Here is a 26,354-nt window from a genome sequence, read left to right on the forward strand (position 1 = left end):
CGGGGAGAGCCCGAGCAAGATGGAGGCCGCGCGGCGGCCGCCGCCTGGGCCAAGGCAGCCGCTACTGGGAGCGCCGAGTCGCGGCGCCTAGGCTGTGCCAGTCCCGGACCCGCTGCCCAGGACCAGGCCCAGGTTGGTCTCCCCGCACCCCCTCCCCGAAGCCGCAGCCTCGGTGCTCGTCCGGCCTGGGCGCGGGGCAGCCGCCCCCCCACCCCTGGCCCTACTGGGGCCCGGCCGTTCCCCAGCGTCCGGGGGACACCCCCTGCCCACCGCCCTCTCCTCGTAGCCCAGGCTGCCTTCACGCCAAGGTCCCTCGTCCCCTTGGCCTGGGAAACCTCTCTCCCCAGCCCTGGCCCGCCAATACTAGGCTCCCTCCCAGCCTACATCCAGCCCTGGCTTCTGAAGGACCCCTCGAGTCCTCCCATCCCGTGTCCAGACCCTGCAGTCCCAGACCCCGACTCCCCTCTAGCCTCATCCTGATCCCTCCGCTTCGTCCTCTTAGACCCTCATACCAGCCTCCCCTCCCTCTCCCAGCCCCCATATCACCTTCCCAATCCCCCAGTACCTGCCCCTTATTTCCCTTTCTTACCCCCTCAGTGAAGCGCCCACCCCCTCTCTACAGCCTTTTCTGGACACCCAAAACCAGACCTCCTACCCCTAATACCATTTCCTTCCGAGCTCCGTATGTACAACCCCTCTGCTAATCCTGCAATACCGGTCCCCAGCCTCCATTCCATCTCCCCATGATCCCCTCTTATTCCTCCAATACCAGCCCCCAGGCTCCCTCCCCAACTCCCCCATGACCGCTTTCTAACCCCCACATTCCAGCTCCCATATCTTCATCACAGCCCCCTCATCCCAGCCCCCCAACTTTCACACGGCCCCTTCCTAAGTCCACAATTGGAGATCTCTGCCAGTCTCCCCACAGACTACAACCCAACACTCATGACCCCCGCTTAGCTTCCCCATACCAGCCCCCGGGGCTCCCCAGCTCCGCCCAAGCCCTGCCCTCGCGAGTTCTTTGGCTCAGGGTTGCTTCTCGCGTGTGCGTCCCCAGCTCCCTCCCGGCAACCCGGTGGCGGTCGGTCCCGGGCCGGCGGCCCCCGTCAGCGGCCGCCGTCGCTGCCGGCCCCGCCCCCGGGCACCATGCTGCCCTCGCAGGAGGCCTCCAAGCTCTATCACGAGCACTACATGCGGAATTCGCGGGCCATCGGCGTGCTATGGGCCATCTTCACCATCTGCTTCGCCATCATCAACGTGGTGGTCTTCATCCAGCCCTACTGGGTGGGCGACAGCGTGAGCACCCCCAAGCCTGGCTACTTCGGCCTCTTCCACTACTGTGTGGGCAGCGGGCTAGCGGGCCGCGAGCTCACCTGCCGCGGTTCGTTCACCGACTTCAGCACCATCCCGTCCGGCGCCTTCAAGGCGGCCGCCTTCTTCGTGCTGCTCTCCATGGTGCTGATCCTCGGCTGCATCACGTGCTTTGCGCTTTTCTTCTTCTGCAACACCGCCACGGTCTACAAGATCTGCGCCTGGATGCAGCTCCTGGCAGGTAGGGGAGGGCCGGGGGCGGGACCCCTAGAACAGGTGCTGGGGAAGGGGGCTCCTTCCTTCTAGAACCCCTTCTTGGAGGAGTCAGAGATAGATTCTGCTCATCTGTCTAACGACACACCTCCTTGGCTGCTCCTCAGCGGCCACTGGGGGTGGGGAGACGGGTTATGAGAGAGAGAGAGAGAGAGAGAGAGAGAGAGAGAGAGAGAGAGAGAGAGAGAGAGAGAGAGAGAGAGAGAGAGAGAGAGAGAGAGAGACACCTTGGGGCAGGGGCTAGAGCCTTAGAAGTGGGTCTTTGGGATTGTGTGCTTGGACATGGGCAGACTGTATTTATTGATAGTTTAGCATTATGTTAGAGTCTCTCGTGGCTGTTTTATGGGAAATAATTATCTGATGAGGAGTTACTCTAGGTGTGAGCAGTGTGTGTGTGTGTGTGTGTGTGTGTGTGTGTGTGTGTATGTGAAAAAAGCATGAGATGGGGAATCAAGAGATCTGACTTTGAGCTTTCACTTGCTGACATCATTAAATTGGGTGTTTCGCTTTACTTCTCTGAGGCTCAGTTTCCTCATTTGTAAAACAGTGAAGAGGATTCCAAGAACAAATGAAAGAGTATCTTGTAAACTTTAAAGTTCTGTGCTAAGATAAAGGAGGACAGAAGGAGGCTGTTTATAGTGTATCCAATGTTTGAAATGTGGGCGATTGACAGCACCTGGCAAATGGGTCTCTGGAGGACAGGTCTCTGTTCCCTACCACCACCCAATGCAGGAAGGGTTCTGGTGCCATGCCCAAAGAGAATGAGCTCCTGAGACCCTCTGAAATGTTTGGCTAAGATAGATATCTTAACCTAACAATCAAAGAAGGGCCTTTGGGAATAAGAACTGCTGAGACAATTTTCCAGGATCCATTAGAGTCCCCTACCCCCACCCTCATTTCGATCGAAGACATATTTTAAAGATTCAGCAACTTGGGCATTTGCCTAATTGCAAGCAGGGAAGAGAGTTGGGCTGGGGAAAGTGGGGCCAGAGGATGGGGGAGGAGGGCTGATGAAAGCTAAGAAAAAGTTTGGAGCCTTCCAGGGTGAGAAGGAGAAGGGAAAATATGACGGTCATGCAGCAGAGATGGTTTTTGAAAATAAGCACCTCAAGACATTCAACAAGTGTTGGCCCCTTTAAAATAAATTAAAATAAAATAAAGTAATGACATAACTTAAAAGTCAGGAGTATCTGGCTTCAGGCATGAATGGATCCAGATGCTTAAACAATGTCATTAAAATATGTCTCCCTCCATTTCTTGGTTTTTCTGTGTTGGCTCATTTTTAAGTCCTCTTCTGTTTTGAAGGTGATAAATAAGGCTACTAGCAGCTCTGAATTTACAATTGCTTCAACTTAGTAATGCCTGTGGAAAAAGAGCTCCTCTAACTCAATGGTTCCAAAAGTTCCAGGGCTGATTCTCATGGGCTCAGCTTTGGTCAAGTGTCCACCTCGTAATTAATCAGTGTGACTTGTCTAAGGCCTCAGCCACATGCCCGTCCCTGTAACACATGGACTGATAGTTGAGAAAGATCAATTCCTGCAAAGAGAAGTCAAACCTGACCACTGGAAGAGGGATACTTTAGGTAAGACAAGTGCAGAAAGAAATGGAAACCCAGGGCAATCAAGAAGGCTGCTGGCTTAGTTGGGCAGGACAGGTGTGAGGTGTGGGAGAGCATTCTGAATGGAGAGGAAGGTCATGGGCAGAGACACAGAGGTGAGAAAGCCACATTTAGATTGAGTGTGACATCCACGTGGGGAACGGCGTGTGGAGAGGGCAGGAAGGAATGATGGGACCAGTGTGCAAGGCTCTGGATACGGGGTCAAGGAATCTGGCTTCAATCAGTAGCAGTTTGAAGTTGCTATGACGTTTATTATTATTCAGGGAAAATAGCAGTTAACATTTTATGAGCCTTTACTCTTTGCGTGATCACTTGCTAACATTTACATGCATACTGTTATTTGATCCTCATAGAATCTATGGAGGAGGTGACCTTATCGATATTTTATAGATGAGAACACTGAGCCTCAAAGAAGCAAAAGTCATTTGTTCAAGGTCATAAAGGTAGTTAGTGGTGGAGCCAGGATTATAACTCCGTCTGTTTGATGCTAAAGCCCAACAATTTATAAAGGAACATTAATGCTGGGGATAGTGGTGTGATGTATTTGCATTTACCAGAGTCAAATGTAAAGCACAGGGGCTGGCAGTTCCAGGTCGCCCTTTATGGAGTTAGGGGTCAGCTTTGCAGGGCTTCTCAGGATATCTCTGTGACTCTGTACCTGGTCTTTCCCAGGGACTGGGAAGACACAATGTGCTAGCTTATCTGTTAGACATTTTCACATTTATTATGTCATTTAATCTTCACCTGTGAAAGTGACTTGCTTAAAGGCCACACATCTAATGAAAGGTGGAGATGAAACTTAACACAAGTCCAAAAAGATCTGTTATAGCTGTTAGCTCTATGTACTCAATGTTTACCTGTGGGTTGGGTGAAGTTTGCCAAGGGGGGTTCGCTGGCTGGAGAGAGACTCAGGTTGGAAGCCTGGCCGATGGCCTGAGGGTGCAGTGTGGGGAAGTGGATTAAGAGCAGAGGACTTAGAATTCCCACTCTGCCACTTCTCAGCTGTGTGGCCTTGGATAAAAGTGTTTTTCTCTCTGAGTCTCAGTGTCCTTATCTGTAAAATGGAGATTATTATTGTACCTACTTCAGAGGTGGTAGAAAGAAATATACAAAATGATGGGTATAAAATGCTGGGTGTAGTTCCTGGTGTACAGTAAACACTCGATAAATGGTCACTTTTATTCCTGTAACATAGTCTGAGTGAAGAGCAGTTTGTGAGAAGTCCTTGATGCTCAGGTGGAAAAGTTGGGACTTGCTGGGATAATCGAAGGCCTTGTGAAGTCATAAGCTATCAGCTGGGAAGGGTCTTACGCCTCAGCTTGCCCAACTCCTTCATTTTACAGATGAAAAAAACTGAGTCGCAGAGAGAAGAGACAAGTTCATGATCCCAAAGTGAGACCCTCTATCCACAGAAGGGAGATGATTCTGACCCAATTCATTCAATATTGAGTGCCTACTATGTGCCAGGCACTGCCTGGTGCTGGAGTCACAGCAGAGAACAGAGTGTGTGACATGAAGTGGGAGCTGGGGGAGACTGAAGGTGGAGATGGCAACAAGGGCTGGTTGGTGATCCAGAAATGCGATCTGCCAGCCTTCCAGATGTGTGTCCTGAATCAGCAGGGTTTCGGGGCTAGGCCCAGAAATGACAGGAGCTCCTGTCACTATGGCACAATATGCATCCACATTTCTTGCTGTTTGTTTCAGATTTGGTTTAAGATTTTATTCATCCAATAAGTCTTTGTTGATGTGCATGACCCTGCTGACTACATTGGGGGCATTTCTTTCCTCCCTCCCTTCATCCTTCCCTCATTTTCTTTCTTCCTCCCCCAACTCTCCCTGTCACTCTTCTTTCCTTCCTCCCTTCTTCATGCCCTCCCTCCCTCCCTGCCCCCTTCCTTTTTCTATTACATCAATCCTTTTCTGATACCTCCTCTCGGTGTCAGGCACCGTGATAAGCTCTGGGAATCCTGATGAAGAGCCCTCACTCCCAGGGACATGTTTTCATAGTCTAATGGCAGAGGCAGGGAAGAAAACAGATCATCACACTGTGTACAACACATGAAATGACTGAATCATGCACAGCGTAGTCTGGGGCGCGAATGGGACTTCTGACACAGTTAAAGACAGCAGGAAAGTCTTCTAAAAAGTAACAGCATTTGAGCTGAGTTTTAAGGAATGGGAAGGAGGGAGAAAGCAAACCAGGCAGAAAAGACAGTACGATCAAAGGCATGGAGGTGGGACATAGCCTGGTGTGTTTCGGGGACTACAAGCAATTAGGGCCAAGAGAGGTGCAAGTTGAGACAGAGAGATGGATCATGCAGAGCTTCGAAGCCACGGTAAGGAGTTTAGACGTTACCTATAGGCAGCAGATAGTTGACTTTTTAAAAATTGTTTATAAATTTTCCGGACATCTATTTACTTTTTGGAAAAGTTATTATATGCACATGATACAAAATTCAAAAGGTAAAAAGGTATACAATCAGCCATAAGTCTTTTTCTTGCCCTCGTCCTCCAACGATCCTCCCAAAGGCAATCACTGTTACCAGTTTCTTGCATATCCTTGCCAAGAATTCCCATAAACATACAAGGAAATGCAAACGATATATATTTTTTTACATAAGTGGTATATTACTTACCTATTGCTGCATAACAAATTACCCCCAAGCTTAAAGCAACAAGCAATCATTATCTCTGTTACTGTGAGTCACAGGAATTTGGGGAGCTGGAGGAATCTAGCCACACTCACGTGTTGACAGGAAACCTCAGAATGAGTGATACGAGAGAGAAAGAAAAAGGAAGAAGCTACACTACCCAACCCCCTTTTTCAGTAACAGCTTCGTTGAGATATAACTCATATGCCACACAATTCATCCATATAAAATGTATAATCCAGTGATTTTTAGCATATTCACAGAGTCGAGCAGTTATCACCATAATCAATTTTAGGATATTTTCAACTCAAAAAGAACCCTTATGTCCTTTAGCTATCACCCTCTCAACCTATTCCCGCAGCAACCACTAGTCTACTTTCTGTCTCTATAGATTGGCCTACTCAGGACATTTCATAGAAATGGAATCATATAATATGTGACCGGCATCTTTCCCTTACCATAAAGTTTTTGAGGTTTATCATGTTGTAGCATGTATCAATGCTATATTCCTTTTTGTGGCTGAATAATATTCCATTGTATGGATGTATCACATTTTGTTTACCCAGTTATCAATTAGTGGACATTTGGGTTGTTTCCACCTTTTGGCTATTTTGAATAATGCTGTGAAATTTGTGTACAAGTTTTTGTGTGGACACATGGTTTCATTTCTCTTGGGTGTGTACCTAGGAGTGAAATTGCCAGCTACATAACAACTTTATATTTAACATTTTGAGGAAATGCCAGATTGTTTTCCATTGTAAATTCCCACCAGCAGTGAGCGTTCCCATGTCTTCATATGCTCATCAACACTTGCTATTACCTAACTTTTTGATCATAACGATCATACTAGGTATGAATTGGTATCTCATTGTTTTGATTTGCGTTTCCATAATGATTCGTGGTGTTGAGCCTCTTTTCCTGTGCTTATTGGCCATTTGTATATCATCTTTGGAAAAGTATCTATTCAGATTCTTTGTCCATTTTTAAAATTGGTTTATTTTTCTTTTTATTATTGAGTTGTGAGAGTTCTTTATATACTCTCGATATAAGTCTCTTATCAAATATGTGATTTGCAAATGTCTTCCATTCTATGGCTGTCTTTTCATTTTCTTTGTAGTGTTCTTTGAGCACAAAAGTTTTTAATTTGTGCAAAATCCAATTTATCTATTTTTTTTTTCTTTTGTTGCTTGTACTTTTGGTGTCATAACTGAGAATCCATTGCCAAATCCAGGGTCACAAAAATTTACCTGTATGTTTTCTTCTAAGAGTTTTATAATTTTAACTCTTACACTTAGATCTCTGATCCATTTGAGTTAATTTCTATATATGTGTAAAGCCAGGGTCCAACTTCATTCTTTTGCATATGGCTATCCAGTTGTCCCAGCACCATTTATTGAAAAGATTATTCTTTCTCAATTGAATGGTCTTAGCATCTTTGTCAAAACATTAATTGACCATAGATATATGCGTTAACTTCTAGATTCTCAATTCTATTCCATTGACCTGTATGTCTATCTTTATGCTGTATCAGATTGTTCTGATTACTATTGCTTTGTAGTGAGTTTTCAAGTCAGGATGTGTGTGAGTCCTCCAATTTTCAGGATTGTTTTGGCCATCACACTGCCTTTTATGTCCTAATCTCAGATATCATATACCATCACTTTTGCTACACTCTGTCGTTAGAAGTGAGTTAGTAAATTCAGTGCACGTTCAAAGGGAGGAGAATACACCTCCTCTTCTTGAAGGGAAGACTGTCAAAGAATTTGTGGACATAAGAACCACGACAAATTGTAGCATACTAAACGTTTGGTTTGTCTTGCTTTTTTCATTCAACAATACATTTTTGAGATTGTTTTACATCATTATATATAAAGAGCTACTTCTTTCTGAAGAGCTGCATAATATACTTCTGTATAGCTATATCATCATGTATTTAATCATTATTTGAGTTGTTTATAATATTTTGCTATGACAATATTTCAGTGGATAATGCTGTATATAAATAATTTGATACGTATGTAAGTATAAGGATAAAATGAGACTCTGGGTGGTGAACACACAATGAGAGATATAGATGATATATTACAGAATTGTACACCTGAAATCTATGTAACTTTACTAATCATTGTCACCCCGATAAACTTTAATTTAAAAAAAAAAAGGATAAAATGAAGACCTAGAGTGAAGTTGCTGGATTAAATGGTCTGTATATTTACAATACTGTCAAATCCAGCCGTAGCACCCTCTCCTCCCAGCAGCAGTGCATGGAAGTCCCTGTTCCCTTACATCTTTGCCCACTGAGTGTGTTATCAAATATTTTACTTTTGCCAACCCAATGGGTAAAAAATACTGTTATGTAGTAGGTAGTCATTTGCCTGTTTCTGGTTATGAATGAGGTTGAGTACCTCTTATATTAGTTCATATATGCTTTTCTATCAGTTAATAGTATTTTCCTCTTTTATATGTAAGAACTCATTATATTAAGAAAGTTAGCTCCTTGTCTGTGATGTGAGTTACAAATATTGTTTCCCAGTTTGTCTTTTGACTTTGTCTATGGATGTTTTCCCCATGGTGAAATTCAATTTTTCTCAACATAAGCAAATCATCCTGTATGGCTCCTGGGTCTAGTGTAATACCTGGAAAGATCTTGAAGTATTTTGAGCCTGGGGGAAACGTACCAGATCTGGCTGTTAGTGGAAAGGCTGGGTTGGAGGTGTTAAGAGGATGAGGGCTAAAACTATCCTTATTCTGAAAGCCTCTTAATTTTGTCTTTTTCTTTTCACTCCTGTTTCATGTTATCCATCATTATCAACCTTACTTTTATCCCAGAGCAATTTAATAGCATAATGAGAGACCTGGATCAGGATTCTGTGCCTGACACATAGTAGGTGCTTAATAAATGTCTATTAAATGAATGAATGAATGAGTGAGTCATGATATCTGATTTAAGTCCTCGCTCCACCACCCACCCCTCTGGGAGCATATTCAGTGGTCAGATAACCTGAATTTGAATCCCGAGTGTAGCATTACCAACTAAGTATCCTTAGGAAGGTTGTGTAATTTCTGAGTTTCAGTTTCCTCCTCTATACAATGGGAACAAAAATAGTAACTACTTCACTGGGCTATTGAAGGATTGATTGTAAATATGTGTACAGACCCTGGCAGAAAGGGAACTCTCAGTAACTGTTAGCTGTTCTGTGACTTGTGTCAAATCACTTTGGCTCCAACATTCCGTGGCCTGTACTAGAACAAGGGAGAAAAGCTTAAAAAGTGGAAAGAATTGGGAGATAAGCCCAAAAAGTAGGTAGGACTGGCCTATGGAGAGCCTTGAAAGTTGGGTCTTGGAGTTTGGGTCCTATTCCTAGGTGATGCGGAATCACTTTTAGGCACAGAGTGACCAGGGTCAGATGTGGGTTTAGGAAGGTGACGTGGTGGCTGCTGGAGGGAGGCAGGCAGCCCCGGGAGAAGGCGAGGCAGTGGTCCAGCTGAGAAGTGCTGAGGCTGGGGGAGGGAGAGGAGGAGAAAGATTGGGACCTATTTAGGGGACCAGCAGGTGTGCTGGGGTGAGGACAGGCAGGTGTTGCAAATGACTCCAGCTTTCCTCCTTGGACAGTTGGGTCTCTGGAGTGACATTCCCAAAGGACACAGGAGCAAGGTCAGGTCAGTCTGGGAAATGGTGAATTTGAGGTCCCTATGGGATGTGCAAGAGGAAGAGTCTGACAAGCAATTGGATATTGAGGTGTGGAGCTTAGGAGAGAAAACTAAACTGAAAATGTAGATGTGAAGCGTCCCCTTATAAGACTGAGTAGGGGCTGCAACTTCCAGGGGAGAGTATATGGAAGGAGGGAGAAGAGGAGACAGCTTAGAAACACCAACCCGTAAGAGGCAGGGGGAGGAGGAGCCAGGAAAGGAGGCTTGGCGAGAGAAGCCAGAAGCTGCTCAAATTAGCAACCAAGAAACTGAAAAGGATGGCCTTGAGAAAGGACGCCTGCCTGGAAGAGCCAGAGGGCAACTGGAAAGAGATGGAACCAGCTGGAAGGGCCGTGTCCAGAACTGAAGGGAGTGCGACAGGATGACAGGATGTGGGGAGAGCACACAGCCTAGCACGGAGTGGCTGAGTCTGGGCAAAGGGGTGCACCTGGCAGGTTCAAAAGTTAGTAAGAGGCTGTGTGCTCCATGCAGGCTGGGCCTGGAGGTGGAGGACGAGTGTAAATACTGTTCCCAAATAATGACCATATAAAGTGATGGGTGTTCCATGTCCCCATAACAACGTCTATGGCACCAGATACAATTATTTGTGTTCTTAACCGTCCTTCTACTCAACTATGAGCTCCTTAAGATCAGGATGCGTGAGCTGGGGACTGAATGACTTAGAGGAAGAGTGTCCCAGGGGGAGGGACAGGTCAGTGCACAGGCCTCCAGGTGGGACTGAATGTAACATTTTTTCAGGGCTAGAAAAGAGGCCAGCATGGCTGGAGGGGGGTTAGAGAGAACCTGTGGGCCTTGTAAACCTGGACCAGGCATCGGGGTTTTACCCTGAGTGCAACTGGGAGCTTTTGGAGAGCGTTAAGCAGGATTGACACCATCTGTTTTGGACGGTTCACTCTGGATGCTGAGTGGACAATAGACTGTGATGGGGCAGAGGTGGGAGCAGAGGAGCTAGTTAGGAGGCCACTGCGATGAGCCAGGAGGGAGAGCATGGTGGCTTGCACAGGGGGTGGCAGTGAAGATGGAGAGAAGATGCCTGTCCTGGGTATGTTTTTGGAGCCAATGGGCCTTGCAAATGGATTGGATGTGTGGGGTGAGGGAAAGGATGGAGTCAGGGTGCCTCCTAGCACTGGGGAGCTGGATGGGGAGTGGGGAGCGCAGGCCCAGGAGTCCCATCCTCTGAGATCCCCAGATGACAGAGGTACTAAGATTGGGCCTGGATCTTTAAACCCAGTGGGTCACAAGTGACTGTTAGGAGAGGTCTGTCTCCCTGAGAAGCCCCTGCCCTAGGTTGGCATGGTGAGGGAGGAGCAGAGCCAAAGCTCAGACCTTGTAGGGAGGGGCTTGTGGATAGCCTTCTCCTCCTGGGGAGGAGTGAGTGAGTGAGTGTGTGTGCGTGAGTGTGTGTGTGTGTGTGTGTCCCTGTTAGAGGTTTTCCCTACTGCCTCCTACTGCACCAGGACAGGGGAGGCGTTCCCTGGGAGAGCTGTGGTCCCAACGTGGACACAAACCCTTCACTGGGCTCCTCTCAGCCCCAATCTCAGCCTGACCCTGTCCAGAAAACTGTCTAAAACTTGAGGGAGGGACTTAAAGAGGATACCAGCAGCCCATCAATGGTGTAGTCTATGCTTTACTGCATCTCTGTATATCACATTCTCTAAGACTTTTACTGATTTGTAAAATTATCATTGTTCTTTGTAGAACAATTTGAGAATATAGATGAGCAAAATTAGACCCATAATTTCACTCTCCCAGAAATAGTCATTCTTAACTGCTTGATCTATACACATGACAGTATAGAGTACTGATTATATGAGCAAGCTCTTGAGCCAGACCATCAGGGTTCAAATTCTGGTTCTGCAACTTACCAGCTGTGTGACTTGGGATAACTTGGACAGCCTCTCTGCCATAGCGTCCTCATCTGTAAAAAGAAGATAATAATGGCACCTACTCTTAGTGCTATGGGGATTAAATGAAGTAATCTGTGTATTTAGTATAGTGCCTGGCATAGTAAATTCTATATAACTTTGCTTTAACTATGTATTTTTTCCAAAGTGAAATTATATTATTTTTACAGCCTTTTGAAACCAAACATATCTTGAGTATCTCCTGTATAATTAAATCTTCCTCAGTATAATTTTAATAGCTGGGTAGTACTCCATGGTATGAAAGAGTTATATTTCTGTACTTTTGGATATTAAGTTTCTTTCCTTCCTCTCTTTATTATTTCTCCCCTCCCCCTTCATTTCCCTCTTTTTCTTCTTTCTCATCTTTTCTCTCTTAAAATAACAATGTGATAGACAGCCTAAATCTGTAATGTACTCTAAATCTACTCTACTCTGTCATGAGTATAGCTAAATCTTAGAGCAAATCCATTAACATTTTCTTTCTTTTTTGCATTTTCTTAGGATAAATTCCTAGCAATTGGCAAGCTGAGTCAAAAAGGGCTTAAAGGTTTTCATTTTTATGTTTTTATGATGAATCCATTATTTCTACAAGTTACATTTGGTTTGTGCATTGCCATTCTTTGTTGCTTTAATTATTTCATTCTAAGTGAATGAAAATCTTTGGCAAGAGTCATTTACTAGTAGTCAGCTCCACCCACTTGATGGTTTCAGTAGGTAAGTTGTTCACCTGGTTACAAATTCAAAAGGTGCGTCAAGTTATCAGTACAACATCGCCCTCCTACTGGTCCTCCAGCTACTCAGTTTGTCTTCTTACTAGAAGTAACCAGGGTTATCAGTGTCCTATAAATCCTTCCAGAAATATTTTACGTACATGCAAGATGATACTCACACATATTCTTTCCCCACTGTCATGCGGGGTCTCAGCTCCCGCTCCCCACATAAGAATGCAGGATATGGTGAGGACAAAAAGGAACACCCACAGAGGCATGGATAGGGGGTTCATACCACTATATTCTTGATAGCAGTTGGTCGAGACACAAAAGCAAACATCAACTAGTACCCCAATGAGGGGTTTTCCTGCACCCCAGTCTCGCTGGCGGCCGAGCGAGACACAGGAAGTAGGACCACACGATCTGCGATCCGCCATCCACGCTTGCTAACCCCACTTGCTAGCCGCACTCCACAGTCCGCTTCTCTGCCAACCAACCAACCAACCCACGTGCTAGCTGCAATCTGCACTTGCTAGCGCAGCCACGGCAGTTATACTGGTGGCTAATGGCTAACTGGTTATAGCTGATGGCCAACTAGTCACAGCTGACGGCCATCTACTACCTGAGCCAGCACCTTTCCATGTGAGGCCGAGAGCCTGGAAACTGCTCTCTGGGACTGTTCCCACACCCACTCTTTACAGAATGCTAGCGTTGTACCATATGTGCTGCTCTGAACCTTGCCTTTCACTTAGTAGCATATCCAGATGTCGTTCCACATCAGCACATACAGAGCTTCCTCCCTCCCTTTATGACTGTGTAATGTGCCACTGCATGGGTGTACCCTGGGCCGTGACCTACCGATGGGCATTTAGGTTATTTCCCGTGTTTACATATTACACACAATGGTATGCAGCCTTTTTTTTTTTTCCAAAGTCAACATATATAACATACTTCCAGAAAAGTGCAAAAATCATCAGGTCTACAGCTCAGAGAAATTCCACAAAGTGACTATGCCTATGTAAACAGCATCCAGATCAAGAACCTCATCCAATCACTACCGTCCTGACTTTCAATCCTGTAGATTAGTTTGGTCTGTTTTTGAACTTTATCTGAACGTAATCACACTTTCTCCTCAACGTTATGACTCTAAGGTGCATCTAAGTTGTAGCACCTAGCCACAGTTTATTCATGCTCATAGTTATCTAATATTCCATTGGGTGAGAATGCATGATTGATTTCTCCATCACAGGGCGAATAGTCATCTGGGTTGTTTCCAGTTTGGGGCTATGAATCAGGCTCCTGTGAACCTTCCAGGACATGTCCTTGGTGAACACAGCTGCACATTTCTGCTGGGAGCACCTGTGGAGAGGATGGCTGATTGCTTAGGGATGGTGGACGAGGCTCAGTTCGCAGACATACAATGGCGAGCAGCTTTTGGAGGCTTTTGATCTACCAGGTGGGGCTGCTCTCCAGCACCTGCACCCTCTGAATGGGCAGGGTTTTTCCTTCTCTTGAGGAGGAGGGGCCTATTACACAGAGCCTCTGGGGACCTGTGGGAGGTGAGGGGGCCGAAGGCTCTCTTGGTGGCCTGTGCAGCCCCTCACGGTGCTCCAGTGCCCCTGTAGCAGCTGAGCCTCCTGCGTAACAGAGACCCGTTCCTCCATCCTGCTGAGCTTCCATCTGCAGGGCCTGGGTGCAAGGGACCCAGGCGAAAAAGAAGGAGGTGACACATCAGAGAGGCCACATCAGGAGAGAGGGGAATAAGGCCTTATCCTGTCAGCTCGGGCTGACACAGCAAAATAGCACATACTGGGCAGTTTAAACATTTATTTCCTCTCAGTTCTGGCAGCTGAGGAGTCCCAGATGAAGGTGGTGGCACGGTTGGGTCCTGGTGAGGGCCTTCTTCCTGGCTTTAGATGGCCACCTTCTTGCTGTGTCCTCATAAGGGGGAGAAAGAGCAAGGTCTGGTGTCTCTTTTGATAAGGGCAATAATGCCATCATGGGACCCCACCCTCATGACCTCATCTAACCCGAAGTTCCTCCCAAAGGCCCCACCTCCAAATACCAGCACACTGATGGTTAGAGCTTCAACATAGGAAATTTGTGGGGACACAGTTCAATCCTTAGCGAGCTTCTTTGGAGTCTGCTCAGGGACAGAAAGGCCCAGGGAACATCCAGTCGGCCCCCCCAGTAATGGGTACTAGCTGTGGTGTGTCAGGCGTGGAGTGGACAGATGAGCAAAAATAGAGGCCTCCTTGTAGGAGTGCCCAGCTCAGTGGATGTCTTAGAAGAGGTGTAACAGTATTATAATAAAACTGTTAAAATAGCTAAGCATAAAATGCATCATTAAAAAGCTTTATGTAGTGGCGCTGGTTGGCTCAGGTGGTTAGAGCACAGTGCTCATAACACCAAGATCGCCGGTTCGATTCCCACATGGGCCAGTGTGCTGCGCCCTCCACAACTAGAGTGAAAACAACAGCTCGACTTGGAGCTGATTGATCCTGGAAAAAACACACTGTTCCCCAATATTCCCCAGTAAAAATTAAAAAAAAAAAAGATTGAAAGGAAATATACTAAAATATTAAAAAAATAATAATAAAATAAAATAAAATAAAAAATATAAAAACTATAGATGGGACTAGATTACACTATAAATAGTATTCTGTACCTTGATTTTTAAATTTCTTAATGTATCTTAGAAGATGATCCATGACAACATACAGAGGGTGCCAAAAAAATGTACACACATTTTAAGAAAGGAAAAAACTGTATTAAAATTGTAATACAATGAATGACGCTAGCATTCATTTGATTAACATCATCTTTTGAGCGAATATTGTACTACACACACATTGCTACCGTAATTCAATTCAACTTCAAAAAGTGATACACATATAACATCTCTTAAAATGTGTACATTTTTGTTTGGCACCCCCGGTATACGGTTGTGCTGCATTTGTTTTAATGGCTTTTAGTATTCCATGGCACGGATATACCATATAACCAGTTCCCACTTAATAGACATTTCAGTCCTGTGTTATAAACATGGGGGTGCAGTGAACACGCTGTACACATAAGATACATTTCTGAGTCAAGGGATACATGCATGTACAATTTTTATGGATACCGCCGTGTTGTTTTCCCAACGTGCCACCTTTATGCTCCACAATGAGGCGTATCGCCATTATGGTGATGATGGTGACCACCCAATCTACCTCATGGCCTTGAGAAGTAGATATCACCATTCCTATGATGACAGAACCTAGGTTCAGAAAGGTGAAGTGACTTCCCAAGGACATACAGTTTAAAGTTTTTTCCCCGATATATACATATGATACAAAATTCAGAATGAATAACATTGTATTCATGTATATAAGACTAGGTTTGGCTGCGTGTCATAGGAATACCCAAAATAATGGTTGTTATGACCAACAGTTCTAGTCCTTTTTGTAAAACCAATGCCCGAGAGTTAGGCAGTCCAGAGCAGGTATGGTAGCTCCTGAAGTCATTGGCTCCTTCCAGAGCTCTGCTCCCCCACTCCTGGAGTATGGCACTTGTCCTCATTGCTGAGAGGGCTGCTGGAGCCCTAGCCATCACATCTGCATTCCAGTCAGCAGGATGAAGGAATAGATGAAGAAAACGGGGGCGAAGAGCACATTTTAGCATCCTTATAAATCTGTTTATATAAAGTTGTTTCCTTGAAGATACGTAACACATCTGCAGGCATTTTTACGTAATCTTGTGGCATAGTCATCCAGCTGCAAGGGGGACTGGAAAATGCAGTCTTTGTTTTCGAGAGGTGAGTTCTCAGCTAAAAATTGGGGCTCTAATAGTAGGGAAGAGGGGATGAACAGATAGTATAGTAAACTGTTGGTTTCTATCATGGTTATATGTAAAAATATCTCCTTCCCCTGGCAGTCACTGTTAACATTTCTTGAATATCTAGAAAAAGGCTTCTTTTGTCCATGATTTTTTTCCACTCTGCCAAGAGTTGCCATGACCTGTCCCTACTTCACCCTTAATAATTTGCCCTTCCTCTTCTCTGTCGTTTGATTCTCACAAAAGCTCTATGAAATGAGTAGGGCAGATGTCATGATCCCCATTTTACAGATGAAGAAACCGAGGTCCAGAGAGGTAACTTGACTTTGCCTAAAGTTGCACCGTAAAAAATGAAGCTGAGCCTCCTGTTGATGCAGTACCAGGCAGGCAGTGTTTCATAACTTCAAGGAGAAAGTCTCGGTTTGGTGTTAGTGTGCCTTTAACTCCTCTCACACGTACTATTATAATAAATCTTTTAAACAAGGGAGCAGCCCTCAGACTCAGAGCATTTGGCAGGCAAAAGTACCTAGCCAGAATCTAAGAACATTGTTTTGGTTTCATTATACTTATATTTATAGTTCCCTTCTATTTATGGCAAGTGATCCTGCTTTCCTTTTCTTTGATAGTCATTAAGCTAACTTTTTCAGTAAATGCCTCTAAGTTAAAAAGTGAATCTTCAAAGGAAAACATTAAGTAAAGATCTGTCTGGGTTTGCAGACAGATCCCACCATTTACTGTGTGATGTTGGATATGACACTTGGTCCTTCCGAGCCTCAGTAGCTTCATCTGTAAAATGAGGACGATAATTTTTTCCACCTCATAGATTTTGTTATAGGATTAAATGAAATCATGAATGTCAAGAGCTTAGCACCTTGGCACATAGTTAAGCATTCAATATTATTTGTTAACATTATCATCACATTATTAATAATATTAATATTATTAATCTCAATTTTGTCCCAATACCTCCTGGCTGCTTTGAGCAAGGATAGTGGGCTGTAGGGTAACTGGATAGAGACGCCCCATTCTAGGGCCCCTTTCCCTATACCAGTCGTTCTCAACCAGGGACAGTTTTGTTCCCCAGGGGACATCTGGCAATGTCTAGAGACTTTTTTTTATTATGATGGGGTGGTGGTGCCCCTGACATCTGGTTGGTAGAGGCTAGGGATGATGCTGACCATCCCACAATGCACAGGACAGTCTCCCGCCATGAAGAATTATCAGGCCAAGTGTCAAAAACACTGCGGTTGAGAAATCCTACCCCATGCTGCACCCTGCACTTGTACCTGTGCCTTGAAGCAACCAGCTCTTCAGCCAGCTCATTATTTCCAAAAGAGACTTGAACTTGTACTCCAGAGACCTCAGCCTCACTTCCTTCATCCAGCAAATGGGGTGCTGAAATCTACCTTGCCTCTAGTGATCCCATCTCCTGATGGTGAACCTCTTGGTCACTCCCCTGGCCTACGCTGTCCCTAAGTGGTCTTTTCCTCTCTTCCCCCAGGTCCAGGGAAAGCCATGTGGTTGCCTTTTCTCCTTTTGCTTGATTTCTGGATGTTTCCCATTCCCATAGTTACCACCTAAAACACTGGAAGAGCAAAGCAGGCTGGGAGTGAGAGATGGAGGGAGAGGCTCCATCACCAACCAGCCTCCTTGGAGCACGCTGTTATTCTGGTGTCAGCCCCTAGTCTGTTTCCTTCCAAGAACTGCTTGACATGTATAACTATCCCATTTGTGTGTTGACTTGATTCGATTCCTTCCAACATACCTCTGCTCCCGAGGTTAGAAACCATGCCTGCCAGTGTCCCCAGAACCCTGCTCAGGGCCTGGCACTCAGAATTTATATGTGGAATGTAGGCAGGGAGAGCCAGAGAGGGGAAAGGGCCAAGGGATAGATACAGAGAAGGAAGAGAAGCTACATAAGGAAGAAAAGAGGAGGGTTGTTGAATGACTGTTAAATGCTGAGAGATCTAAACAGAAGAGGAAGAGCGAGGGTCGAGACTGAAACTTGAGCACGATATAGACTAGCTCAAGAGGGGGAGAAGGATGCAAAGAGACAGATGCAAACGGAGAAAGATGGAAAGGGTAAAGAAAGAAAGAAACGGACTAGAGAGAGAGATGCATAAGTGGTGAAGCAGAGAGAAATAGAGAGGAGGTGCAGGCGCAAAACCAGGAGAAGAAAACCTCATTGAGGGCTGAGCGCGGGTGGCGGTGGGCCCTGTCGGACAGCGGGCAGGAGCCAGAGCAGGCACCGCTAGGAGCTCCGGATGCTGGAGCAGTTTCCATGGAGACGGGGAATGTTCCCGGCGGGAGAAGAAACACTGCATGTACCCCAGGAGGAAAGGGCCTGAGAGGAGGCGGTGGGGCTGGCTGAGTTTGCCCTCTCCCCAGTCTCTAATCTTTCCTGCTGCATGAAGGTGGAGTGGGGTGAGAGTTGGGCGGGGGAGGGGCAGCGGAGGCTGCGCACTTGCCTGGGGAAGGGCCCTGGGGACTCTGAGGGCAGGATGAAGGGCTGTGCTGAATCGTCTCAGTCTCTCCCATTTCCCCACCCTGGCATTTGATCCTCCTTCCCTCTCCGTTAGGGGCCTGAAGGGCTTCGAAAAGTGTCAGGGATGTATGGGGAGGTGGCTGGGTCAAGCCTTCTCCGTAGGCTTCTCCTCTCTTCCCGCCCCGTAAATGCTGGAGCACTGCAGAGCTCAGTCCTGAGCCTTCTCTTCAGTTTCCATAACGTCCAGACTTAGGAATCTGTGTGCCCACAGTTCCCAAAGTTACATCTCCAACACTGATTCCCCCCCAGCTTCCCTCTCCATTTGGGTGTCTAAGCGCATCTTCAAACTTGTTGAATTCTTTAAATGGCCCAGCTCATTACCGCCTCAGGGATTTTTGCATTTGCCATTCCCTTTGCAGGAACCCTGACCAGCCCTTAGGTGGCAGGGAGGGTGTTCCACTGGAGCTGAGAGGAGGCGAGCATTGCAGAGGGGAGGAAGCCCTGCTAGAATGTGTGTGTGTGTGTGTGCGTGTGTGTGTGTGTGTGTGTGTGTGTGTCTGTGTAGTCACACTGCTGTGGGGAGCCCTGCATCAGCATGAGGAGCACAACCTGGGGGGGGGGGCAGGGATACTGTCATGGACACTGTCTTATTACAGGAAGGAGGCGGGGTGAGGCCAGGTGGCCGCTGGGGCCTCTGGAGGGAGCTAGCAAAGCTGAAGTCCCCCTCCCTGTCCTGGGAACTAGGTGGGCCTTGTGGACAGTGGTCAGAACTGACCACCACCCCAACTTTGTCATCACTCTCATCTAAAGCCCAGGTTAAGGACCCCGGGGCCTGGTGTGGAATCTCCGGGTCTCAGACACAGTAACCCAGTCGTTGGCGGGACTGTCAGACACTAAGAGGGTGACATCAAACCGCAGGCATAGTCATAGTCATGCGGCCTCCAGCATGGCAAGGCGAAGAGAGACCACCCGCTATGCGGCCCACTGAGTCTGGTTGGCTCCGATTGGCTGTGCGGAGCATGTGCCCCTCTCTGAGCCAATCAGTTACCAGAGGAATGCAATGTACTGATTGGCTCAGACTTGAGTCCCACCCACTAGGCTAATCAGTGGGAAGAGCCTGAGATTGACAGAGCTGAGTCAGTAGACACAGGAGTGGGTGCCAATGAGGGAACCCAAACCCCCTTCTCTCCAATTATTCCCTTATTTTGTGATTTTTATTTTTACCATTATGACTAGTTTTAATAATCACCGCTAACATTTATCCAGGGCTTACTGTGTCAAGCACTTAACATTTGCTGTCTCCCGTAATCTTTACAATCACTTGAATGCCAACATTAGCCCCATTTTACAGATGAGCCTCTCTCTCCCCCACTACATACAATCTCTGCGAGGCTAGGGTCCAAGTACCCCAGGAGGTCCTCAATAGATACTCCTTGAGTGTGTGAATGCCTGGGGCTGTGCCAAGTGTCTTAAAAACATGACTTCATTTAATCCTCACAACCACTCTGTGCGGTAAGTACTGATTTCCATCATATAGACACAAACAGGGGGCACCGCCAAAGTCATACACTAAGTGAAAGAACTAGGCTCAACCCCCATCGTGCTTACCCCAGTCTAGTTACTGAGCGCAGGGCTGAATGAGAACTTATTGCCAGCATCTTGAGGGAAAGAAAAATGGCGCTCAATAAATGTTTGTTGAGTGACCTAAATACATACATACGTACATAGACACAAACATACACAAATAGTGATGAGGACGGGAGAGGGTAAGCCTGGCCAAGATGCTAACGGGAACTGAAGGAGGTGACAGTGATGTGCTATTTTCTGCTATTTCCGGGAAGGCTTCCTGGAGGGGGTGTTGATTTGATGGGTGTGGGAAAGGCAATGATGGGTTCCCTAAAGCTCTCTGAGGCAGGGGCCATCTCAGGCTCTAGATTTTCTGCAACCCACAGGAAGCGGTTAACAGGCTCTAGGGTTGATGGGTGGATTGGGGGCGCAGTCGGAGGAGGGCTCCGGGGAGTCATCATCCCCTTCTCTCTTCCTCACTGACCGCGGCCTTGCGCCCTCTCAGCTCTGTGCCTCGTGCTGGGCTGCATGATCTTCCCCGACGGCTGGGACTCCGAGACCATCCGGGACATGTGCGGGGCCAAGACCGGGAAGTACTCCCTGGGGGACTGTTCGGTGCGCTGGGCGTACATCCTGGCCATCATCGGCATCCTCAACGCCCTTATCCTCTCCTTTCTCGCCTTCGTGCTGGGCAACCGGCAAACAGACCTGCTTCAGGAGGAGCTTAAGCAAGACAACAAAGGTGAGTGGGCATCTCTGGGTGGGCGGCTGCCGGCCTGGGCTGAGGGGTGAGGGCAAGGCCTGCCTCTTGAAGGCAGGGCAACTGCAAAGTCAATAGTGAGGCAAGAATTGGGAATGGTACAGACAGTACGACCACCTTGAAAACAACGTGGCGTTATCCCTCAGACTGGAACATTTGCTTGCCTGTGACCCAGCAAACCCACCTGTGAGTATAAACCCATGAGAAACACGTAAGAATGCTCTTGCAGAAGTTTCAAAAGTAGCTAAGAACCAAAAACAGCCTAAATGGCCATTGACAGGAAGATAGTTCATAACTGTGAAAATGAATGAACCTCAGTTATATCAACAGAATGGATACAGGCTGGAAACAATATTGGGGGAAGGGGAAATGAAGTTCCAGAAGATGACATGAGATTTTTATTGAGCTCAAAAACCAAGCACCACTAAGCGATGTCTAGTTTAAACATACATATATTGTTAGTAATCCTGAAATGAGAAATCCAAACAGTAGGATGGTAGTTACATATGGTTGGGGTGGACAGGGGGAAGCCAGGAACATGAGATGGGGGACAGGCAGGTGGGTACGAATTGTTGGTGGAGTTACAGTTCTTGCATGGTGGGCCCGCAGCTGTTTGTTACAGTATTCTTTATACTGAGTATATTACCTATATGCTTCTGTACATATCAAGTAACATTAAAATGCAATAAAGCAAAAACTTAGGCCAGAGTCTCAGGGGTCACCACTTTTATCAGATGCTTCTCTGTGCATCTTCCTACCAGATCCATTCCTTTACAAACCAGAGAGTAGTGTTACTTGCTAACATGACTTAGGACAGGCATCAGTCATCCTAAAGAAACCCCTCCTCAAATTGCTTTTTGTGCTCCACCCGGGAGCATGATAAATGACTAAAGGTCTGTGTTTTTATCATTTCATGGAGAACCATCTTGCCCTTTTAATCCAACACTTAGCATTACAGAAGATGAAGGAACTGTAATTCTCCTTTTCGGGGCTGTTACTATACTATCACTGGCAACGACACAATGAACGTCTTTGTATTTTCTTGGTGTCTTTCCAGAAGTGGAATCGCACACTTAGCATTGTAATGAGTGCCAGATTTTTCTCCACAGGAGGGTTGGTCTTCTAATCCAGGAGCCCTCCGTGCCCCCTGGAGTAAGGGGAGACACTGCATGGCATCGGTGGCTAGACCCCCGTCTGTCTGGGTGTGCTGTGAGAAACCAGTCATTTTCATCGTCACACCCTTCCTTGAGACCTTAGCACATACTGGGTCTCTAGCGCTTCCCCTGACTCATATTCATCTTTTGGAGTCAGTCTCTCATGTATAAAATAGGGATAACGGTGGTAGCGTTATCTCACGTGGCAAGGGCAGTTTAGTATTATGGTAGAACCCTTGGACCGTGAGAGCAGATTGTGTAGGAAGCAGGCTGATCTAAGAAATGACTTCACCTCCTTGAGCCTCAGTTTCCTGCATGAGGATGGTGAAAACAGTGCCACCTGACAGGGCTGTCCTGTGAAGATGAAAGAAAGGTTATGCCTGTAAAGGGCCACGTGGTGCATGCTCAGTAAAAGCTGTCACTCCTTGCAACTCTCCAACAGGCAGGCATCATGACCACCATTTTACAAATGAGAAAGTGGAGTCTAGAGAAGTCCAGCAACTTAGAGAAGTCCAAAGTCACCGAAGTGGTGGAGCCAAAATGTGAACCCAGGTCCAAGTCCAAAGGCCACGCTCTTTCCCCTGCCTGCCCCCTTTTCAGGCCCCTCCCAGGCTGCTGGCTGCTAACCTCAGCTCTGAGGCTCCTGCCCCTGGACGGCTTGACCTGCTGTGGTTTCTGTGGTGTTGGTGTGAGGTCAGGGCCTGCCCTCTGGTGGCAGCTTTCAGAAGTGCAGGACTAAGGCAGCCATCTGGCCTTTCTGAAGGGCCTCCAGGATGTGACCCGTGTGAGGTGGACGCACTCAGTGGCCTCCCTTCCCTCCCCAAAAGACCTAGCATCTCAGTGTTAAAAGTGACACCAGGGGGCCCCAGTTTGCCTTCTTTCAGCATCCAGTGATCTCTGTCCCTCACTGGGAGCTCAAGATGAGTGAGCCTCAGAGTTCAGTTCTGAGCTAAAGACCTCTGGAACAAAAGTAAGAAAAAAAAAATTGCTATCATGTCCAGCATTTACCATGTGCCAAACACTGCAGAGTCCCTGGCTGGTGTTATTTATGTCTCTCTGGCCCCTCAGAAGCGCCCTGTGAACGAGGCTGTTCTGCCCATCTTACAGATGAGGAAGTTGGGACTCAGCAAGGTCCAATGGCCTGCTCAAGGCCATCCAGCTAGACAGAGGCCTGATTGGCATTTCAGAGTCTGTGCAGCTCATCCATCTGCCCTCCTCTGCCCTGAGGAGGGGCCAAGGGGAGCCCCAGTGCCCCAGAGGTCTCTGACTTTCTCCAATTCTCTCTTTCTCTTAGATTTTGTGGGCTCTACAGTAAGCTCCGTGTTGCGGCCAGGGGGTGATGTCTCTGGCTGGGGAGTCCTCCCCTGTCCCATTGCTCACTCACAGGGACCCTGAAGGCCAGGACCCAGCCCAGGAATTGACCTGCCCTCAGTGTCTCCCATCTCGTGCCCTCTCATCCCTCCACTCAAGCTCCAAGGGAAGACCTCAATCGGACTGACTTCTCTCCTGCTACCCGACCACCAGCTCCAGGCTTTGAAGAGAGGTTGGGGTTGGGTGTAGCCTGGGGGAGGGGAGAGGCCCTGCAGACTCCGGAAGGGCCTGATTCTGCCCCTCCCTCAACTGACCTAAGGGAGCCAGACATCCATCCCTGGGGTGTCTCCTCTTCTCTCCAGCCTGGCCTGGGGGACCCTGCAGTGTCTCCAGGGGAAGGAGGAACTGTGATTCCAGCTCCCCAGGCTCCCTCTTTCAGGGGGCTGCTGCCTGGCTGTATCCTGGCCTCCTCTGGTCCCTGCCTCCTGCAGAAACTTATTCAAGACACTGCCCTAGGGCGACCAGACTCTTTCCTATCTTTTTTTTTTTTTTTTTGCCAATGATGGTTACATCGTTTTTGCAGAGCTCCAGGTGCCACCAGCCTCCCCAGGGCTGCTCTGCCCCTGCTCCAGCCCGCTCCCAGCTCTCTCCAAGGACTCTGAGCTGCACCGAGAGAAAAAGCACAGGGCCTCCCTGTCAAGTGCTCCCTGGGTCCTGTTCAGCCCAGAGTCTGAGAAAAGACAGACAGCCTCTTAGGCTGCCAGAGGAGGAGCTCTGACTTGGGGCTGCGGGGCTGGGAGGGGCTCTGCCTGGGGCTGCCTGGCCTCTCTGCCGGGCTGGCTCAACCTTGACTGGACCCTTGACCACAGCCCGTTTTGTACAGCACAGACTCCTTGGCTCTCTTGTCAGGGTCGAAGGTTGGGGAGAGCGCCTAAGAGTGGGGAGTTAGGGGATGCGTCACCCCTCTGCCCCTTCTCATGCCGCCTGACCCTGGGCATGTGCCAAGGGCAGAGACTGTCTTGCCTCTTTGATACTTTTCTGCATAACTTGAACTTGCAGGTCACCTCTGAACAGGGTACCCCTGTCCCCATACCCAGGCCTTGTAACCCTGTCCCCACCTCTTCCTTCTCCTTGCCCACCTCTCGCCTTGCGTTATGCCCGGGGTCTGCGGCCCAATGGGCAGTGCTTGGAGCTGAGGCATGAGTGTGTGTGTGTATGAGCGTGTGTGTGTGTGTGCGTGTGTGTGTGTGTGTGTGTGACGGGGGCAGATGAGGAGTCTTCTCTCCCCCTCTCCTCCCACTGTGGGGAGCGTCTCCTTCCGCTTAGCAGGGAGCAAATAAGGAAGACGCCAAGTGTTTCTGGACTTCCCTTGCTGCTGCGTTGTCCTGGCGGTACAGCCATCTGGTCTGGGGTGTGGGCAGCCCTCTTCAGGCCCTAGTTCAGGCGGCAGGTGGGCTTCTTCCAGTGTGCCTGCTTCTGTCTGCGGGTGCTGGTGGACTGGCCCCCTGTGGAGAAGGAGTGTGAGACCGCAGCATTTTGTTATGTTGGCCTCAGCCAAAGAAGAGCAGAAAAGCAGTGAGTGCCATGTATTTGCCAACCTTGTGTTCATTTCCATCAGATATGGACCTGAGAGGAGGGTTTCCAAGACAGACCCTAGAAATCCTCTGCCAGAGTCCCCCGATTGGACTCAAACTGGAATCAGATGCTGGGTCCTGATAGGATTCCAGAAACCCGGAGCTTCCCAAGTCCTGACCTCCCCACCCCCACCCTCTCACTGCCTCCTCCTGGGCAAACACCTTCCCCCAGTGCTCTGCCCAGCACTGTGCTCCCCTCTCTTCTGCTCCCACCAAGCCCCCCACTGCAGCTCCCTTGCTGGCACCTTCCCCAGCAGGCTGTCTGCAGGTGGGCTGGACACTGGGGTCCCAGGTGGAAGGGGAGGGTGAGGGGACCCTCGTGGGAGAGAGGGAGTGAGAGGCAGAGTGACACCAAAGCCCAGTGTTGGAAGGCTGCAAGGGGGTGGGGCTGGGAGCAAGTGATTAGGAATGGGGAGAAGACGGGTGAAAGAAAATAAGAGACAGGAGAGGAGAGAGGGAGATGGAGACGTACAGAGACAGAGCAAAGGAAAGGGGGATCCAAAAAGGTACAGAAATGGAGAAAGGAGAGGGGATGAGCGAGAACAGAGGGGTCTGGCGAGGGAAAGAGAACCTGGGATGGAAAGACTGAAGAAGGAATAGGGATAGGGAAGGAAGCAGATGGCAAGATGAGTTGTGGGAAACCAGACAAATGCAGGAAGAAACGGAAGGGGATGGAGAGGAAGATGAAGTACGCTGAGGAATGGGGGAGAAGCTGCTGTGAGGGGAGAGCTCATTCCCCCAAGATTACCCACTGCCGGGGGGGGGGGGGGGGGGGGGGGGGGCCACCAGACCCCGTGTGCCTTGTGGAGAGTTTAGAACTTACCCCCTAGGAGGCCGAGGCCTGGGTTCCAGGCAGCCGACCCTGACCCTGGGAACAAACAGTCCGGATGCCTGCTGAGCTGGTTAGCGCCGCTGGAGCCGGTCAGCGGTAGAGAAAAGGGAGGTTAGTTCCTTTGGGTGACAGTGTTTCCATGTCAGCGTCCACTCAGCTAGCTGCTGCCCTGACCTCGGAATTTGGGGTTAGGAAAGCAGTGTTGGGTGCGCTGAAGGAACACCAGGGTAATACAGGGAAGGGGTGGGGGGGGGGCAAATCATGGGTGTCCCTGAGGCTTCAGCAGAGGTGGGAGTAGAGTGGGCAACAGATGTGTCAGCCAGGGCCCCAGGGGAAGCCGCGTGGCCATATCGAGGCCCAGATGTCTCTTGGGGCAAGGAAGCCATGGTGGCTGGAGGAGGTTTGTGGTTCGCCTTTCCCCAAAGCAGGCGACTGGGCTTTAGCCTCCGGGAGGGGATGGAAGCAGAGGGGGTGTCTCTTGCACTTTAGGTCCCCAAAAGAAGCTGATCTTTAAGCTGGCCTCCGAGATGCTCCTCCCTTTATTGTGACTGAAGCAAAGGCGCTCCCCAGTTTTCTCTGCCCTGGTCGGGGGACTACTTCACGATAGGCTAACGT

General features: G+C 48.1%; 1 protein-coding gene across 2 annotated transcripts; it reads left to right on the plus strand.

Moving 5' to 3' along the window:
• LHFPL4 (LHFPL tetraspan subfamily member 4) lies at positions 1 to 25,667 on the plus strand. Of its 2 annotated transcripts, none has more exons than XM_033132947.1 (4): positions 1 to 132; positions 1,111 to 1,552; positions 20,554 to 20,790; positions 23,257 to 25,667. In XM_033132947.1, the coding sequence occupies exons 2-4, from the start codon at positions 1,147 to 1,149 to the stop codon at positions 23,355 to 23,357; spliced, it is 744 nt and encodes a 247-aa protein (XP_032988838.1). In that variant the 5' UTR covers positions 1 to 132; positions 1,111 to 1,146; the 3' UTR covers positions 23,358 to 25,667. The 2 variants fall into 2 exon arrangements, with proteins under 2 accessions (XP_032988838.1, XP_032988837.1); XM_033132946.1 differs by having other exon boundaries at positions 4 to 132; positions 1,058 to 1,552.
• Positions 25,668 to 26,354: the final 687 nt, after the last annotated feature.

The sequence above is a fragment of the Rhinolophus ferrumequinum genome, chromosome 17, assembly GCF_004115265.2.
Source record: "Rhinolophus ferrumequinum isolate MPI-CBG mRhiFer1 chromosome 17, mRhiFer1_v1.p, whole genome shotgun sequence".
NCBI lineage: Eukaryota > Metazoa > Chordata > Mammalia > Chiroptera > Rhinolophidae > Rhinolophus > Rhinolophus ferrumequinum.

Bases quoted from the DNA above. Each gene is read 5' to 3' on its own strand.
- LHFPL4 (XM_033132947.1), top strand. From the start codon at position 1,147: ATGCTGCCCTCGCAGGAGGCCTCCAAGCTCTATCACGAGCACTACATG. The intron at 1,553-20,553 runs GTAGGGGAGGGC...GCGCCCTCTCAG, and splicing joins CTGGATGCAGCTCCTGGCAG to CTCTGTGCCTCGTGCTGGGC. The intron at 20,791-23,256 runs GTGAGTGGGCAT...TCTTTCTCTTAG, and splicing joins GCTTAAGCAAGACAACAAAG to ATTTTGTGGGCTCTACAGTA.